Genomic DNA, 20153 nt, shown 5'->3' with positions numbered 1-20153 from the left:
TCAACTTTGATTAGTGACTTGGATATCAATAATTCATTCAATTTATAAAGAATAAAATACAGAGGACTGCTTATAATGCATGGTAGAATAAGCACCTAACTATCTAAAGAAGGTATAAGGACTGAATCTAGGATAAAATTTGAAAGTCTATTCTTTTGGTCCTAAAGGCCAAGTTTAGAGGTATATCTTTAACATCATGTATGAAAAAAATACTAGGACTTTTCGTAGATAAGATAAAGTCAGCATGAATAACCAGTATGATATTGTTGCAAAAATACTCTTAGATTACACCATGAATCTGGTAGCCAGAGAGAGTTTTTTTTGTTTTGTTTTTCATATATATATTGACATATTTTTTGTTTTGTTTTTCATATATATATTGACATATATATATATTGACACAGAATATTGACATAGTCTGTGTTGGACCAAACAAAAAAATATATATATTTAAATATATTTGTATTGATTTCAGAAAGGAAGGGAGAGGAAGAGAGAGATAGAAACATTAATGACGAGAGAGAATCATTGATTGGCTGCTTCCTGCACGAGGCTACTAGAGATTGAGCCTGCAACCCGGGCATGTGCCCTGACTGGGAATTGAACCCCAAATTCCTGGTTCATAGGTCGATGCTCAACCACTGAGTCACACCAGCCAGGCCAGAGAGTTTAATAAACTGTCAGACCACAGATGGAGTCTTGTATTCAGTTATTCAGTTCTGGATGTTGATTTTGAGGATTGCAGTCATGAAGAGTGATGAGGAACTTGAGGGGGTGTAAAATATCTTGAGAAGCAGTTGAAAGGAACTGGTGTGTTGCAGGGGTGATGGATGCCAGTAGAGAGATGAGATCCAATAACCGTTCCCCTCTACTCAAGTCCTGAGATGATTCGACATATTCTGTGTTGGGCCAAACAAAAGAAAAATGGCCAGTAGATGGTAGAAGCACAACTGGAAGGATTTTATAATGAAATATGTGAACACATGAGTATGCAAAATATGTCTGTACAGTTTAAAGAGTAATTAGAATACCTGTGCAAATGTCCACCTGGCTTAAAAACTAGAACATCACTAGTATCTTAGAAGTCCTATGTGCTTTTTCATGACCTCATTTGTTTTCGTAGCTGTATAATATCTCGTATTCCAGTTTATTCATCTTACTGTTGAATGATATATGTATTTTTATTTTTCCTATCAACCAATGCATTATTATTATTCTGTACATGTAATGATGTGTAAGTCCAAGCGATCCTTTTATAGTGATGGTTCTTAGAGCATCAGCAGTACCTGCAACTTCCTTAGAAATGCGAATCTGTGGGCTCTAATCCCTGAATTAGAAACTATGTAAGGAAGAGTCCAGCCATCTGTGATTAAGAAACCCTTCTGGTGATTCTGATGGACACTAATTTGTGAGGACCATTGTTTCAGAATATTGGCACAAGTATGGGATTGCAGGGTTATAGAGTGTACACATGCCCAACTTTTTTGAGAAATGCCAAACATTTCCAAAGTGGAAATTTGTACCAATTTATGTCTCTTTTATCCGTAGATGAATCTTCCTAAATGCTCCTCATCCTCTCCTAATTTGGTGTCCTTACTTTTAAGAGATTGCAAATATAGGAGGTTAGAGAATGATAACTCATGTTACCTTAATTTGCATTTTTCTCACTATTAATGGGCTTGAGCATCTTTTCATATATTTACAAGCCACTGATATTTTCTCATGGTAAAAATGACTACTTGTGTTTTTGCCCATTTTGTATTGGAATTCAAATTTTTGTGTAGGACTTGTGCATCTCTGTACTAATCTTTTGTCATTTTATGTGCTGCAAACATCGAACAGTTTTAGCTTGTCTTATTACTCTCTGACTTGGATCTTTTGTTGAACAAAGTTCTTAATATCAGTGTCACTGAATTTGCAATATTTTTTTATGGCTAGCACTATTTATGTATTTTTTTTAACAATTCAGTTTCTTTTTAAATATATTTTTATTGATTTTAGAGAGGAAGAAAGAGGGAGAGAGAGGTAGAAACATCAATGATGAGAGAGAATCATTGATCGACTACCTCCTGCATGCCCCCAACTGGTATTGAGCCCACAACCTGGGCATGTGCCCTTGACCAGAATCTAACCTGAAACCCTTCAGTCCGCAGGTCAACGCTGTATCTACTGAGCCAAACCAGCTAAGGTGCTATTTATGTTTTAAGAAGTCTTTCTCTATCCTGAAGTTATAAAGACATTTCTCCTCTTGTTTATGATGTTTTATCATTTTGTTCTTTTCTTTCATTATGACTTTTATGTTGTGGTATAGTATATAATTTTTTTCTTAATGCATAATTAACTCATTACCTTTTATTAAAGAATCCATTCTTTAACTACTGATCTTTAAAGCCCAATCTGTCTTAAACCAACTTTTCATATATATGTAGGGCTGTTTCTGAGTTCTCTGTCCTTGTATATTCTGGTCTGTTTATTTCTATGCCAGTACTACATTGTCTTAAAAGTCAGTATCTGATCAAACAAGTTCTTTCATGTTGTTCCTAACAAGTGGCCCATTTGCATTTTAGGATTAGCTTGCAAATTTTCATGAAAAACTCCTCTGGGATTTTTATTGATATACATTCAATTTATAGATCAATTTAGGAAGAGTAGACATCTTTATAACTTTGAATCTTCTTATTCATGATTTTTTTCATTCATTTAGTTTTTTCATTATATTTTATACAATTGTATACTTTCCCCCAAAAGTCTTATATATATCTTTTATTAGATTTATTCCCAGATACTTTACAGTATTTGATACTATTGTAAATAGTATAATTAAAAAATTACATTTGACAACTGTATAATTAAAAAATTACATTTGATAATTGGCTATTTTATGTATATTTTTGTATTTGTGATCTTTTTAGAACTCGCTTATTCTAATAATACGTTGATTTCTTTTGGCTTTTCTCTGTATAAAATGACTATTTTGTGTTTTCCTTTTCAATCCTTTTTTTTGGTTAATCTTCATTTGAGGATTTTTTTCCCCCACTGATTTTTTTTTAAAAATATATTTTATTGATTTTTCACAGAGAGGAAGGGAGAGATAGAAAGTCGGAAACATCGATGAGAGAGAAACATCGATCAGCTGCCTCCTGCACATTTCCCACTGGGGATGTGCCTGCAACCCAGGTACATGCCCTTGACCGGAATCGAACCCGGGACCCTTCAGTCCGCAGGCCGACGCTCTATCCACTGAGCCAAACCGGTTTCGGCCCCCCACTGATTTTTAGAGAGAGTGGAAGGGAGAGAAAAAGAAAGAGAAACATCGATGTGAAAAAGACACATTGATTGGTTGCCTCCTGAGCGTGCCTCTAGCCAGGGCCAGGATTGAACCCGCACAAACCCACAACCCAGGTATGTACCCTTGACTGAGAATTGAACGCACAACCCTCTGTGTGTGGGCCAATGCTCTAACCACTGAGCAACAGCAGCCAGGACCTTTTAAATTTTTTTATGTTTATTTTATTTTCTGTACTAGTTAGAACCTTTGCTATGCTGAATACAAGTGATAGCAAGTATCCTTGCTTGTTCCTGTACTTAATGGAAATATTTTCAATATTTCAGTATTAAATAAGGTAATAGTTTTTATGTCTTCCTCTTTTTTATTTTTTAAATATATTTTATTGATTTTTTACAGAGAGGAAGGGAGAAGGATAGAGAGTTAGAAACATCGATGTGAGAGAAACATCGATCAGCTGCCTCCTGTACACCCCCCACTGGGGATGTGCCTGCAACCAAGGTACATGCCCTTGACCGGAATCGAACCCGGACCCTTCAGTCCGGGAGAGACAGAGAGAAATATCAATGTGAGAGAAACACATCTATTGGTTGCCTCCTGCCTGAGCCCTGACCAGGGCCTGAGGTACGTGCCCTTGACCAGAATCAAACGTGGGACCCTTCGGTCTTCAGGCCGATGCTCTATCCACTGAACCAAACTGGGTAGGGCTCTATCTCTTTTTTCAATGTCCTGTAGTTTTCCGAGTACAGGTCTTTAAGATTATAGTTTTTATATACACATGGTCTTTAAAAAATTTTTTTTTAAATTTTTATATACACCCTAGAGGCCCGGTGCATGAATTCATGCACCAGTGGGGTCCCTTGACCTGGCCTGTGGGATTGGGCCGAAACCAGCTCTCTGACATCCCCCGAGGGGTCCCAGATTGTGAGAAGGTGTAGGCCAGGCCGAGGGACCCCACTGGTGCACGATTGGGTCTGGGGAGAGATGCAGGAGGGCTCCAGGGCATGTCTGGCCTGTCTTGCTCAGTCCCAATTGGCCAGACCCCAGCAGCAAGCTAACCTACTGGTTGGAGCGTCTGCCCCCTGGTGGTCAGTGCACATCACAGCGACTGGTTGACCGGTAAACTGTCTGACTCCTGGTGGTCAGTGCATGTCATAGTGAGCAGTTGAGTGGCCTTAGCATATTATTAGCATAAATTTGGTTGAATGGACCACCAAACGATCAGACACTTAGTATATTAGACTTTTATTACTAGTATATAGGATGCTCTTAAATTCCAAGCCTGTTTTAAGTTTTTATCATGAAAAGGTATTACATTTTATTAAATGCTATTTCTGCATTAATTGAAATGGAAAATTATTTTTCTTTTTTAATTTGATAATGTGCTGAATTAGAGTACTCAACTTTTGATTAATAAACCAAAAATTGCATTATTAGTACAAACCTTACTTGGTCAGGATATACACATTTTTTTATGCATTGATGAATTCACTTTTTTAGAATTTTGTACCTGCGGGTCACAAGTGATATTAGTTTGAGAGTCTATACTTTTTATTTTAATCTAGTATGGTTTTGATACAGAAGTTATACTACCCTCATACAGTGAGTAAAGTATTTCTTTTATGTGTTTATCTGAAAAGTTTATATAAAATTGGTTTATTTTTTCTTGGTAGAATTTGCCTATAAAGTCATTACCACCTGGCATCTTCTTTTTTAAAAAGAATACATATTAGTTTGAGAGTCTATACTTTTTATTTTAATCTAGTATGGTTTTGATACAGAAGTTATACTACCCTCATACAGTGAGTAAAGTATTTCTTTTATGTGTTTATCTGAAAAGTTTATATAAAATTGGTTTATTTTTTCTTGGTAGAATTTGCCTATAAAGTCATTACCACCTGGCATCTTCTTTTTTAAAAAGAATACATTTTATTGATTTCAGAGAGGAAGTGGGGGGGGGCGGGGAGAGAGAGAATGAATGATAAATCATTGATTGGCTGCCTCGAGAGAGAGAGAGAAAGAGAGAGAGAGAGAGAGAGAGACACATCAATGATAAGAGAGAACCATTGATCAGCCACCTCCTGCACATCAAGCCTGCAAACTCAGGCATGTGCCATATCGGCTGGGCTGGCATTTTCTTTATGGAAAGGTTAATTACAGATTTAAGTTCTTTACTGTTTACTGGATTAAATTATGCAAGCTTTCTCTTGATTGAGTTTTGATAATTTGTATTTTTTTTCATTTACTTTTCAAATATTTTCTAAATTATTTGTAATATGTTCCTTATTTTTTAAATTTTCTCTTGTAGCAGTAATTTTGTTCTCTTTTTCTTTACTGATAATAGTTTATTTGTACCTTATCTCTTTTCTTTTCAGCAGTTTGTCTCTTATAAAGTGTTGAAAGAACTTGACTTTGTTTGACCTTTATCTTTTTTATGTTTTATTCTGTTTAAGTAGTTTTTATCTTCATAATATCCTTTTTTTAATCCTTCCCACCTGTTATAAGGACTGCCTGTACATGAGCTGGAATATTATTTTTATATCTGATAGGCAACTTGACACTTCATTGTTTTTAATTAGCATTCCTTTGTTTGTAATGTTGAACATTTTAAAAGAAAATATTTGTTAGATACTTATGAATTTGATGTGAAATGTAAAAGAGGACTTCTAAGACTGAGAAACTGTATTAAGGAAAAAAGTTTAGGGAGATACATTTAGGACATGATATAACACTCTGTACATTCTATATTATATGGCACATTTTTTTTTTTTCTGGGTAGTATCTACTTTAACTCTGCAGAGTTTATTTAGCACGAAATTTGTGCAAGGGGCTCGGCCCTTGCAACCCCTGCTGCCTTGGCTGGCCCTTACAGCCCTGGTGGCCCTGGCAGTCGCAGCTGCCTCGGTTGGCCCTTGCAGCCCCTTGCAGCCTCGGCCAGCTCTTGCAGCCCTGGTTTCGTCTGGAAAGTTTTCTGGAAGGTCATTTGGCTGTTTCACCTAATTAGCATATTAGCTTTTTATTATATAGGACTAGAGGCCTGGTGCACATGCACCAGGGTGGGAGGTCACTCAACTTGGCCTGCACCTTCTCCAATCTGGGACCCCTCAGGGGATGCCCAACTGCTTGTTTAGGCCCAATCCTGCAGGCGCCAGGGACTGCGGGTGGCTTCACCCTGGCCAGCCACAGTCACCCATAGGCGCTTTGCCTGGGCCAGCCACATGGGGGTGTAGCTAAAGCAGAGACAAGCAGGAGCACATTCAATTATGCTGGAATCATTAGAGCTAGAATTTGAACCCATGCATCCCAACTCTAGAGCTTGTACTCTTGTTCATTATGCTAATGTGCTCTTCCACTATTTCAGAAGTAGGTAATGATGCCAACATTTCCATTTTTCCCCAACACAAATCTGACATTGTTTCCTTATTTAAAAACACTTAGCAATTCTATAATTTCAGTAAGACACTCCTTCACATGGGCCATGACCTTCATGTGTTGATCTGCTTATCTATATGATCTCATTTCTTCCCTCTTCTCCTTATAACCCTAATGCATGACAACCCCAAAATATTTTTAATATCTGGAAAATTCCATGCTCTTTCATATCTCAGTACTATTGCACATGTGATTCTTTCTGCTTGAAACATGTCCTCCCTCCTGGAGAGCTCCTAATTGTCCTTTGAGAATTTGCTCAAATGTTACCTTTTTTTTTTAGATGTGTTTTTTATTAATTTTAGAGAGAGAGGAAGGGAGAGGGATAGAAAGATAGAAACGTCGATGAGAGAGAGAGAGACATCAGTCAGCTGCCTCCTGCATGCCCCCTACCAGGAATGGAGCCTGACCAGGATTGAACCAGGGAACTCTTTGTTCATGGGTTAATGCTCAACCACTGAGCCATACCGGCTGGGCAGATGTTACCACTTTTATAAGTCCTTCCTGAGCATACTCAAGGCAAATTTTGATGTGTCTGTGTTTAAGAGTATCTATGACATTGTCTTTTAAATATTTGCCAGTTTCCTTAGGCTATGAGCTTACTGAAGGTTCTCATCTTTGTGGTCTCAGGTCCTAGCTTGGTACCTGGCACATGTGCACAATAAAGTTACATGGTATAAATGAATGAACTTTAAAAGAATATTTATGCTGTTCCCATGGTAGTCTCCCATTTTAGTCCACATTAATGACTATCCCTGGTGTTATATTCTGTTAGTACTTTCTCTATTTACTGATCTACCTATAGAGTGAAAGTGTTGAAAGTGACCTGAGAGGCAATTTCAGTTTGGTTTGATATGTGTATTTATTGATTATATACATACTAGAGGCCCGATGCACGAAATTTGTGCAAAGGACTAGGCCCTTGCAGCCCCAGCTGCCTCGGCCCTTGAACCCCTGCTGGGCTTCGTCCGGAAGATCGTCTGGACAGTCGTTCAGCTGTTCAAACATCCAGTCTAATTAGCATATTATGCCTTTATTATTATAGATGTATTTATTGATTTCAGAGAGGAAAGAAGATGGAGAGAGAGACAAAAATACCAATGATGAGAGAGAATCATTGATCGGCTGCCTCCTGAACTCCCCCTCCCCCCGGGAATTGAGCTGACGGGGAATCGGTACTGTAACCTCCTGGTTCATAGGTCGATGCTCAACCAATGAGCCACGTTGGCTGGGCTAGTTTGATATATTTTATCTCTAGATATGTGTAGCTGCATTTCCCATTGTGTCATGTATCCTCTCCCCTTTCTTCTTGTGGGAACCTGTCTCTTTGTATCAGGCCAATTAATTTCCCTCGATATCTAGGAAAGGAAGTTCTCCCCTCTGTCAGTGACTTCCATCCTGTTGAGTACTGGGAAGCCACAGTCTCTGGTACTGGCAGGTTCTATGACCTTTTCTTTCTAATCTTGATCCTTTATGCTGTAGTGTTAGCTTATTTTTCCATTCTCTTAAAATGTTTGAACAAAAACACTATTTTTTTCAAATGAAATTTATTAAGATAAATATGTAAAAATCGCAATACATAAATCAGAATCACATTTTCAATTTCTCTATCGCTTGGTTGGTTTTCAGATTTGCGTAGAGCAGACAATCATGGGAAAATTCTCATAGAACATTTGTACATGTGGGTGGAGGTGATGGAATGGGGAATAAGTAGGAAGATACAGGAGAAAGAATACTGCTCTGGTCTCTTACCCAATATGGGAGGCAGCATTATATTGGGAAGAAGAATTGGATTGTGGTTTTCTGCTCCCTAATTATAACTTCCTTTTTCATTTAACTTTAGGAAGTTGTATATACAATAGTGTAGAATAAAAATTACAAAAAGCCCTAGCTCGTTTGGCTCAGTGGATAGAGCGTTGACTTGTGGACTGAAAGGTCCTGGGTTTGATTCCGGTCAAGGGCACATGCCCAGGTTGAAGGCTTGATCCCCAGTGGGGGGCGTGCAGGAGGCAGCCAATTAATAATTCTCTCTCATCATTGATGTTTCTATCTCTCGTTCCCTCTCTTTTCCTCTCTGAAATCAATAAAAAAATTTTTTAAAAAGTTACAAAAAAAAAGTAACAGTGAAAAGAACATTTTCACTTCTGACCCCCTAGTTCCCTTATGGTTAGTGTCCACTCCATTTTCTTTTCTTCCAGAGATATTCTGTGTATATGTAAGCATAGTGGCATATCACTTAAAAATATACAAAAATACTGCCTGTGTGATCTTAGGCAAATATTTTGAACTTCAGCATTACCTTATTTAAAATCCTAGATGGAAATAATAATACCCAACAAAACCCACAGAGATTTTGTGGCAACCATTGAAGTAGTGCTTGCGAACATGCTTTGAAAATCAGCGAGTATTATGCTAAGTGAAATAAGCCAGTCAGAGAAAGATAAATACCACATGATCTCACTCATTTGTGGAATATAGAGAACAACATAGACTTATGAACAGGGACAGATCCAAAGACAGAGAAACAGCGATCAGACTATCAATCCCCAGAGGGAAAGTAGGGGTGGGAGGGGGTAATGGGGAGAGATCAACCAAAGGACTTGTATGCATGCATATAAGCCAAACCAATGGACACGGACAACAGGGGGATGAGAGCATGAGTGGGGACGAGGGGGGGGGAGGTTGGGGGTTAATGGGAAATGAGGACACATTTGTAATACCTTAGCCAATAAAGAAATTAAAAAAAACATAATAAAAAAAATCAGAGGGTATTTTACAAATACAGGATGGAGGGGAGGGTAGCCTTGGAAGTAGCATTGTCCTTCACAAAGGACAATGAGTCACATGTGATCTGCTGTGGTAAGAGCAATTCTGAATTGGTAGCAGGGCTGTTGTGTCAGTAGCCTAATTCTATTGGGTGTGTTTCCCAGGTCTTGTCTCTCGTGGCGTGTTCTTGGGTTTACTAAATGACTAATCAAGAGATACCACTTGCACTTTAATTGTCAGGTGTGTAAGCACTTGGGATAAGAAGTGGGAGCTTGCCAGATTGTGGGACACCTCTGCCTCCGTCCCTCACCCCTCCTCTTTGCTCCCTCTTCATGTTTAGGGAGTTGGTGTTGGAACTTGGCTGATGCAACAGTTTGAGTCATGGTCCCTTGGTGCTGTGGGATCCATTCACTTTTAATTGGTAGTTGCTGGAATCATTTCTCCCTCTCTCACCCTGACTTCCTTTTCTAATTTGTTCTCAGGGGCTTTCACCACTTGCTTTAATCAACCAAGGCGGAGCTGCTGCGGAGTCCTAAACTGGCATCTGGGGACCCCAGGTTCTTCTGCCACAATTCCGTTTCTTCAACTTTCTTTTCTAAACTGTTAAAACAACTTTGTCTTTGAATTAGGCCTGGGGGATAGGGGTCCTTTGGGCATTGCTTTCACAGAAGCACCTGGATGGTGCCAACTTCTAGACTTTGCCAACTACTGTTTGGCCTGAAGCATTTTGTTCCTGCTAGCAGAGAAGGGAGAAGATGATGTCTGGTTAAGGTGTCAAAAAGGACCTAGTGAATGATGGGAGGCAAGGTGAAAACCTTATCATTTGAGTAATGTGAGCCTCGATATATTGGTCCACAGATTGCTTCTCTATTAGCAAAAAGCCTTGTGGAAAACTTAACTTTGCTTTGTTTGTCATTGCACAAGGAGAGTAAACACTAGTTGTACAGCTCTGGCCAATAATCATTATTAGGTTACATTAAAACATATTCCTTAAATAGACTTTATTTTTTAGAGCAGTTTTAGGTTCACAGCAAAATTGAGTGGAAAGTACAGAGAATTTCCATATATACCCCTGCCTTCACACTACCAACATCCTGCATCAGTGGTACATTTGTCACAATCAGTGAACCCACATTGACACATTATCACCCGAAGTCCACAGTTTACATAAGGTTCACTCTTGATGTTGTACATTCTGTGGGGTTTGACCGATGTATAATGACTTGTATCCACCATTATCATGTACAGAGCAGTTTCATGGCCCTAAAAATCCTCTGTACTCTACCTATTCATCCTTCCCTTTTCCTCCAGCCCCTGGCGACCACTGATGTATTCATTGTTTATTTATTTATTTTTGTCTGTAGATTCTTTTAAAATTTTTATTGTTCAATTACAGTTTACATTCAATATTATTTTTGTGTAACACCTCAGCCCGGTTGTGAGTGCCAGGAGCTCCTGGGCACCAAGGCCTACTGATGATGCCAGGCCAGTTCCCAACCGCCAGGAGCTGCTTTCCACTCTGTCACTGTGTGTTGGGAAATGCCCCCTCAGGGGAAGTACATGTAAATAAAAAAATCACACTACCATGTAGTACATGTAATAACAGAAGTGTTGAAAGCAACTTCGACAAATTATTATTTAGCATGTATCCAAGTTTTATTTTAAACTTATCACAAAGGAACTATATCTCTAAGAAAACTTGTTGAGTTTCTTTTTAAAAAAATATGGTTTATTGATTTCAGAGAGGAAGAGAGGGAGAGATAGAAACATCATTGAGAGAGAATCATTGATTGGCTGCCTCCAGCATACCCCATACTGGGCATCAAGCCCACAACCCAAGCATGTGCCCTTGACTGGAATCAAACCTGGAACCCTTCAGTCCACAGGCCGGTGCTCTATCCACTGAGCCAAAGCAGCTAGGCAACAAAGTGTCTTATGGTCAATTCAAGATAAGTTTTCTTCTTCTTCTCTCTCTCTTAATAGAGAGAAAGTATGTTTAGATAAGATTGCTAGATTAGGTATAAGCAACGAGTGTGAAAGATTATAGAAAGGTCTCATGGCTAGTTAAAAGTCACTGCACCTTTACTATACATTAAACATGTGCAGTTGTTTTGTATATCAATTATACCTAAAAAAAAAAATCTTTAAAAAAAGTCACTGCACCTTTAACTACAGGTATCCCCCATGCTTCAAAAATTTGCATTATGCTACGTTGCTTTTATGAAATAACTGCATTAGTACCCGTTTTTGCTAACTATAAGAAATTTGAAGATTTTCACTTTAAATGAATGGTAATTGCTTCTCCACTTTATAGCATAGCCTTAAGAAAGTGTTCATAGGAATGCTCTACTTTTGGATAGTGGGGGATACCTGTACTTGTCCTAAAACTGATAATAAACCTTTCAGGGAAGTCTAACTTCCCTCATAGGAACCCCATTTTATTATTTCATTAAGGAAAGCCTTTAAAAGATTTAAATGTATATTGCAATCCAGTGAATTAAGGCTTTTGTAGTCAGCATAGGTATTTAATTGGGTACACTTCCAGGAAAAAAAAAATATGGCCTCTAACTACTCAGAGTGAGACCATTGAAAGAACGTATACATCTTCACCTTATTACTTATGAGAACTTGGAAGTAAGGCACATTTTTTGGCTCATGAATTTTGACTAATTCTCATTCTGAATAGAACATTTCTCAGAGCAAGCTTCATGTCCTTATTACGAAGACTATAGATTAGGGGATTAAAGAGAGGAGTCATTACTGAATACACCAGGGTAAGGATCTTCTGCATCAAAGTTGGGATGCCATATGTAGGGCTCACGTACATTACCATGACTGTCCCATAGAAAAGAGACACCACAGCTAAATGAGAACCACAGGTGGAAAAGGCCTTTCTCCGACCAGCTGCAGAAGGGACCTGAAAAACAGCTCTGAGCAACAGAGTGTAGGATCGAAGAATATACATGATAGTGAAAAAGAGGACAAGGGAGCTCTGAGTATAGAAAATAAGTTCAGTAATGGGGGCTGGAGCACAGGACAGAGCCATCAGTGGGTCCATGTCACACAGGAAGTGATCAATGATATTGGATGCACAGAAGGGGAGTTGGGAGATGAAGAAAATGGGGATTGGGTAGCCAAGGAATCCGATGATCCAGCATAGAGACACCAGCAGGCCACAGAATTTCCCAGTCATGATGGTGGGGTAGTGCAGTGGGTGGCAGATGGCCAGGTACCGATCATAAGCCATTATTGCCAGAAAAAGACATTCTGTTGTGCCGAGGGAAAAGAAGAAATAGAACTGGAGGAAGCAGCCAGAAAATGAGATGGCCTTGGTTTTGGAGAGAATGTTGGTTAACATGTTAGGAACAGTGGAGGAAACATACCAGATCTCAAGGAAGGCAAAGTTTCCCAACAGAAAGTACATGGGTGTGTGTAGTCGTGGGTCCCATCTCACTGCACAGATAATGGCTCCATTCCCCAGCAAGGTCAAGACATAAATCACCAAAAACAGTGAGAAGAGGAAAATCTGTATCTCCCAGCAACCAGGGAATCCCAGGAGAACAAACTCAGTCACAAGGTGTGTTGCTGACCTGTTCATGGGTCTTAAATCTATGAAGAAGAAAGACATGAGTGTAAACCCAAGCTGATTTGCTTCCTACTTATCTCAAGGACTTTATTGAGAAGGGAACTTAAACTCTACAGGAAAAATATAGGGTGGCCTACAAATGTATACACATACTTTGTTTTTTATTTTTTCTTACAAACCCTTGTGTCGAGGGCTGACACATACTTTGAATAATTACCGAGGCAGTGTTTATGAAAATAGTTTTCATTTTTCAAAATTGAGCTATCAGCTGTTACAGTACATGTACATTTTTGGGGGACACCCTCTATATGAGATATTTTGAGACCAGATGGGAATAAATCCCCTTATTTTGAAATGATTGTGGTTCTAAATCTCAGTATTAGTTTTCTAGAATCCAAATGCAGCAGTAATTTTCCACACCAGTGGTACAACCAGACAAATTCATTTCATTTTTGCTTTGATCCTTAAGAAGAAAATTTTAAATTTGAGTTTGTTTTTCTAAAGGTCTTTATGCACAAATTCATCCACTTTCTTATTCAGATTACATTGTTAAAAAAAGGGGGGGAGGATATATTTTGAGGGCAGCTGGTGTAATTGTGGGTTAAATCCTTGACAACCAAACTGAATTAGTTGAATTGCACATGGATATAAAACTTACTCCAGGACACTGGGTTTTCAGAATAGTCTAATCAACTGAATTAATTGTCACAGATGTTACTACACTCAAGACTCAAGGATGTTCTTTTTTTTTTTTTTACTATATTTTATTGATTTTTTTTACAGAGAGAAAGGGAGAGAGATAGAGAGTTAGAAACATCAATGAGAGAGAAACATCGATCAGCTGCCTCCTGCACATCTCCCACTGGAGATGTGCGCGCAACCCAGGTACATGCCCTTGACCGGAATCGAACCTGGGACCCTTCAGTCCGCAGGCCGACGCTCTATCCACTGAGCCAAACCGGTTTCGGCTCAAGGATGTTCTTAAATTTTACTTCAAAGACTTTCTTTTAAAATATCACTCTAACCAGTTGAGTGACACCTAAAAAAATGTATTAAAGACTCAACATATAAAATATCTTTGCTCTAAAGGATGAGTGAGAATATTATTTGCAAATGTTTATCTTCATGTTTTTTACACATACTATACAAAATAAATTGTCATACTTTTCATATTCAGATCCTACCTAGACAAAGTAAAGAAAATGGTGCTTTCAATACAAAGGTTTAGTTCATATAGTAAGCATTTTTAGGTGATAAGAACAAAGGGATTGGAGATCAAATGGGGTTTTATCTGCAGTTTTATCTTGTAAAATTAATTTTGTTCTATGAAAGGGAAAAGAGGACATTTTCAAATATTTAGACAGGTGGATACTTTTCTCTAATATTTAAGAATTTATATTTAAGAGCTAAACAAAAATGTACAAATCTTGGTGTTTTAGCAACAGAGTAATCTTGCAATTGATTAATATTAAAAAGGCATTGACTTTTAGTCTTAAAAATAATAGTTTCACTATTGAGTTTTCTTTTAAAATTCAGATCTCTTGCCTTGCACATTTAAGGTCACCAGTCATAACTTTGTCAGGAATGGAAGACAAAGAAATTTGAAAGGCAAAGAACAGAGAAGGGATTGAGATTTGAACTTCAATACCCTATTACTAGTCCCCTGTTGGTGGTTTTTAAGAAGCATAAAAAAAAGGTTTGCCCTGGCCGGTTTGGCTCGGCGGATAGAGCGTGGGCCTGCAGACTGAAGGGTGCCAGGTTCGATTCCTGCCAAGGGCACATGCCTGGGTTGTGGGCTCGATCCCCAGTGGGGGATGTGCAGGAGGCAGCCAATCAATGATTCTCTCTCATCATTGATATTTCTAACTCTCTTTTCCTCTCCTTTCCTCTCTGAAATCAATAAAGATATATTTTTTAAAAAAGGAGGTTTGAGCTCAGTATGGCTCAGTTGGGAGAGAAGTCCTGTGCACCCAAGGGTCGTGGTTTCCATTCCCAGTCAGTGCACATACCTAGATTTCAGGCTTGATCCCTGGTCTAGGCACATTTAAGAAGCAACTGTTCTATGTTTCTCTCTCACATCAATGTTTCTTTCTCCCTCTCCCTTCTTCTTTCTCTAAAATCAATGAAGAACATGTCTTTGGGTGAGGATAAAAAAAAAGGAGATTTCAGCATCCAAATTCTAAAATACAGTTTTGCAATCAATGTTGAATTTAAAGGCATTTTAAAAAAATCCTCATCAGAGGATATTTGTCCATTAATTTTTTTTAGAGAGAGTGGAAGAGAGAGGAAAAGACACAGAGAAATATTGATGTGAGAGAAACACATCAGTTGGCTGCCTCCTGTAGAGCCTCGACCAGGGTCCGGGCTGGGGAGGAGCCTGCAACCGAGGTATGTGCCCCTGACCAGAACTGAATATGGGACTCTTTTTAAAAATTTTATTTATTTATTTATTTTTATTTTTTTATTGCTTAAAGTATTACAAAGGGTATTACATATGTCTCCCTTTTTTCCCCACGCCCTTGACAATCCCTTGGCCTCCCCTACCCCCCAGTGTCTTATGTCCATTGGTTATGCTTATATGCATGCATACAAGTCCTTCGGTTGATCTCTTACCCCCCTCCCTCCTGCCCCCCAACTCTCCCCAGCCTTCCCGCTGCAGTTTGACAATCTGTTTGAGGCAGCTCTGCCTCTGTATCTATTATTGTTCATAAGTTTATAATGGTCTTTATTATCCATGAATGAGTGAGATCATGTGGTATTTTTCCTTCATTGACTGGCTTATTTCACTTAGCATAATGCTCTCCAGTTCCATCCATGCCGTTGCAAATGTGAATACGGGACTTTTAAGTCCACAGGCCGACCCTCTACCCATTGAGCCAAACCGACCAGGGCCAAAGGCATTTTTTGACATTTTTAAAAGTCACCTTCACTGAATAAGATGCTCAATTTATAATTCTCAAACTGTTATTTATGAAGTATAAATAAATCACTTTCCCTTCTGTGAGTCATGAACTAAGTCCAGCTCATAGATTTAAACCAGGAAGCAAATTCATGAGATCCTTGCTACCTGTCCTTCTTCCTGAAAAATGGACTGTCTGCTTACTGTGAATAACAGTTCAGGACACTCTCCATTATACACGGACAACTTTATACCTCATTTTGTCTTTTCTACCACCAGTCCATATAAGATTTATTACTAGCAACATTATTTTCCTTGTAGCCTTTGGTGAAAGTGAAGATAAGTAATGAGATATTCAAAGGGTGAGGAGCTTAGTGGAAAAGAGTAATCAATTTTCATTTTAATCATTGATAGAATAAACTGACCCTCTCAAGCATAACTCTGCCCTCCAAAGCCTCCAAAATTATTTGCTGGGAATAGTTAGGGTATTAGAATGGAATGTTCACCATTTTATGCCATAAACATACTGTTTCTTATGTTTTTGGGACTCATAAATTATCATATGAGCCACAATCCTGGGGGACTAGCTCTTTCATACTCTCCTTTCCAATAAAATCAATCAATCAATCAGTCAATTCACCAGTCTACCCACCTCAAGAATAATAACTTGATTACATAGTCTTCTTCCAAATCTTCTTCACTTGGTATGCTGTCTTCTCAGGTAGTCTGAGAGAAGAGTATATACCGCCTGATTACTCCTGGAAAGTGCGATTATTTTCAGAAAGATGGTCCCTAATAAGCAAAATCATAGAAGTTGGAAAAAAAATGGTGCAGACAATCTCTTTTAACTACACATTTTACAGACAGGCTTCACAGAGGATGCATGACTTTTCACCCAATGAAGATTAAGTGTCCTATATTCACAGATGGAACGTTTACACTATCCCACTGTAGAGGAACAATGACTAATCAGATTTTATAAAGTAAAAGGCACTCTGCACTATATCACAGCGGCAGTTGTAATGTGGACAATTAGTCCTTTTTCTCCTACATACAGTGATGGATTTGTTGGCTCAGCTTGGAGAGAGGGATGGGCACAGTGGTGCTGAACATAAAGGCATCTCCTTTTCACTGGCTCCAATGATGAAAAGTCCAGCTGAGGGCACTCTCATGGTTCATTGGACTTCCTTTATTTCTGGAGGTTCCAGATGCTTGTTTTCTAGGAGTTGGCTCAGACATTTAACATGTGAAGCAGTGGTTTAATCTATGTTTCCTCTTAGGGATTTTTCTAAAACTCCATGTCTCTCCCCAAGTGGTCTCAGTGGCTTCTTTAAGTGTCCCCTGGAGTGCAGCCTCTCTCCAATCTTTGGGGCTCATCCAGTTCCTAGGGGTGGCCAGAGTAAAGAAAACAAAATCCATTCTACCCCAGCCCGTGGCAATCACCATGCTACTTTCTGACTCTAAAATTTACTACTTTAGATACCGCGTATAACTAGAATCACACAAAATTTGTACTTTTGTAATTGGCTTATTTCACATAGTATAATCTCTTCAAGGTTCATTGATGTTGTAGCATGTGTCAGAATTTCGTTCCTTTTAAAGGCTGAATAATATTTCTTTGTTAGCTCATTTGATTCTACATATGAGTGAAATCAGATGGTATTTGTTTTTCTCTGACTGGCTTACTTAACTTAGCATAATGTTCTCCAGGTCCATCTAAGCTGTCGCAAAGGGTAAAATTTCCTTCTCTTTTTATGAGTGAGGAGTACTATATTGTGTAAATGTACCACAGCATTTTTAACCACTCATCTATTGATGGACACTTGGGCTGCTCCCAAATCTTGGCTATTATAAATAATGTTGCCATGAACGTTGGGGTGCATCTACTCTTTCAAATTAGTGAATCTCGTGCAATGTTGAGGTGCATGAGAGTGGGCGGGGACTTGACTCTGGGTCCTGCGACATGCCCCAACTCTGACAAACTCCAATAGGAGGAAGATTTTCCATATACATTTTACTAATTTTCTTTCATCTCTGACACTTCTGTTATAGAGAAAGGGCAAATAGCAATATTAAAATATTTCCTCTAATTAATTCTCTTTTAATATGCATGAATTTCATGCACTGGGCCACTAGTTGTAAATAACACTGCTATGAATGTGTATGTACAAATATCTATTTGATCACCTACATTTAGTTTGTTTGAATATATACCTAGAACTGGAATTACTGGATCACATGGTAATTCTTTCTATGTTTAATTATTTTTCAAAGATAGAAATTGAACCTGGAACCCTCAGTCCATGGGCCAGTGCTTTATCCCCAGAGGCAAACTGGCTAGGGCAAAGCCTACAGCACCCGGTATTCCCACATGGTCTCCTATCCAAGTACTAAGAAGATTAGAACCTGCTTAGTTTCTGAGATCAGAAGAGATATGGCATGTTCAGGGTGGTATGGCCTTAGATTCTTTTTTACTTAAAAAAATTGATAATAACTATTCTAATGGGTGTGAAATGGTAACTCATCATAGTTTTGATTTGTATTTTCCTAATGATTAATGATGCTGAGTATCTTTTCATGTGCTTCTTGGCCATTTGTACATCTGTGGAGAAGTCCTTTGCCTTATTAAAAAAAATGTGTTTTTTTTATTGAGTTATGAAAGTTCTCTATATACAGAGGTGGGAAAAAGTAGGTTTACAGTGTGAGTAAATGAACACAGAGTTCATTCTTATATTATTATTACTTATTGTTTATTGTATTACAAATATAAACCTACTTTTGTCCACCACTGTATTCTGAATATTCAGGTAAATAATTTGCAAATATTTTCTCTTACCATTTTATTCTGTTCATAGTGTCCTTTGATGCACAGAAGTTTTCAATTCTGATGTACTCCAATGTATCTATTTTTTTTCTTTTTAAAAAATATGTTTTTATTGATTTCAGAGAGAGGAAGGGAGAGGGAGAGAAAGAGAAAGAGAGCTAGAAGCATTGATTGGCTACTTCCTGCACACCTCCTACTGAAACCCAGGCATGTGTCCTGACTGGAATTGAACCATGACCTCCTGGTTCATGGGTCAATGCTCAACCACTGAGCCACACTGGCTGGGCTGTTGCCTGTGTTTTCTATGTCACATTCAAGAAATCATTGCCAAATCCAATGTCATGGAGTTTTCTCTCCAGGTTTCTTGGGCTAGTAAAAAGGATGGTGGATAGGAAATTATTATTATTTTTTACCATTAAAGTTATTATCTTCAGCAAATCATTCCTGATTCCAATCAGGTAGCTGAATTAGTAAAGACACTTTAATAACAGTATGGCCTTTTATTCAAGGCCTAGGAGGGAGTTTAAGGAGAACTAGCCCAAGTTACTAATGCAAATACTGAGTAAATATTTTTATTGATCTGTAGTTGCTGAGCACCTCCCATAAAAAAAGGCTTGAGGAGAACCAAGATGGTGGTGCAGGCAAATGCCTATCCTCGCTGCCTCCACATCAAAATTACAACTAAAATATAGAACAACCATCATCCAGAACTGCTGGAAAGCTGGCTGAATGGAAGTACTACAACTAGAGAAGTAAAGAAGAAAGCACATTGAGACTGGTAGGAAGTGTGGAGGTGCAGAACAGGCTGGTCTAGCACCCATATGTGTGGCTTTTTTAATCAGGAGGGAGATCACCTCTGTGGAGGCCGCCCGGAGGAGCAAGGGGTCCCAACCCCACACCAGACGCCCAGCCCAGGATCCCAGAGCTGGGAAAAGAAGTGCCTATGGGTAGTAAGAACCACAGGCTGTAAAAACCAGTGTGGATTGGGGCTGAGTGACACACAGGCTCCTGTAGACCCAGCTACTACTCTTTTTTGTTTGTTTTCTTTAAAATATATTTTATTGATTTTTTTACAGAGAGGAAAGGAGGGGGACAGTTAGAAACATCAATGAGAGAGAAACACCGATCAGCTGCCTCCTGCACACTCCCCACTGGGGATGTGCGTGCAACCAAGGTACACGCCCTTGACCGGAATCAAACCTGGGACCTTTGAGTCCGCAGGCCGACGCTCTATCCACTGAGCCAAACCGGTCAGAGCAGCTACTACTCTTAAATGGCCAACACCATGAACTAAATTTATAAGCTCCTGCTTCCTCTGAGCTCCAGTGCCAGGCAAGGCTCTGAGGGACCCAGACACATAAGA

At 38.8% G+C, this 20153-nt stretch overlaps 1 protein-coding gene across 1 annotated transcript; it reads right to left on the bottom strand.

Moving 5' to 3' along the window:
• Positions 1–12087: 12087 nt before the first annotated feature.
• LOC102769271 (olfactory receptor 11H4) lies at positions 12088–13142 on the bottom strand. The gene has a single exon (XM_006756749.1). The coding sequence runs from the start codon at positions 13107–13109 to the stop codon at positions 12135–12137; it is 975 nt and encodes a 324-aa protein (XP_006756812.1). The 5' UTR covers positions 13110–13142; the 3' UTR covers positions 12088–12134.
• Between the last annotated feature and the right edge of the window lie 7011 nt (positions 13143–20153).

The sequence above is a fragment of the Myotis davidii genome, unplaced genomic scaffold (assembly GCF_000327345.1).
Source record: "Myotis davidii unplaced genomic scaffold, ASM32734v1 scaffold594, whole genome shotgun sequence".
Lineage (NCBI taxonomy): Eukaryota > Metazoa > Chordata > Mammalia > Chiroptera > Vespertilionidae > Myotis > Myotis davidii.
This window is presented reverse-complemented; position numbering and strand designations above follow the sequence as displayed.

What these genes read in the sequence shown, in the direction of transcription:
- LOC102769271 (XM_006756749.1), bottom strand. Translation starts at nt 13,109, where the DNA reads ATGTCTTTCTTCTTCATAGATTTAAGACCCATGAACAGGTCAGCAACA.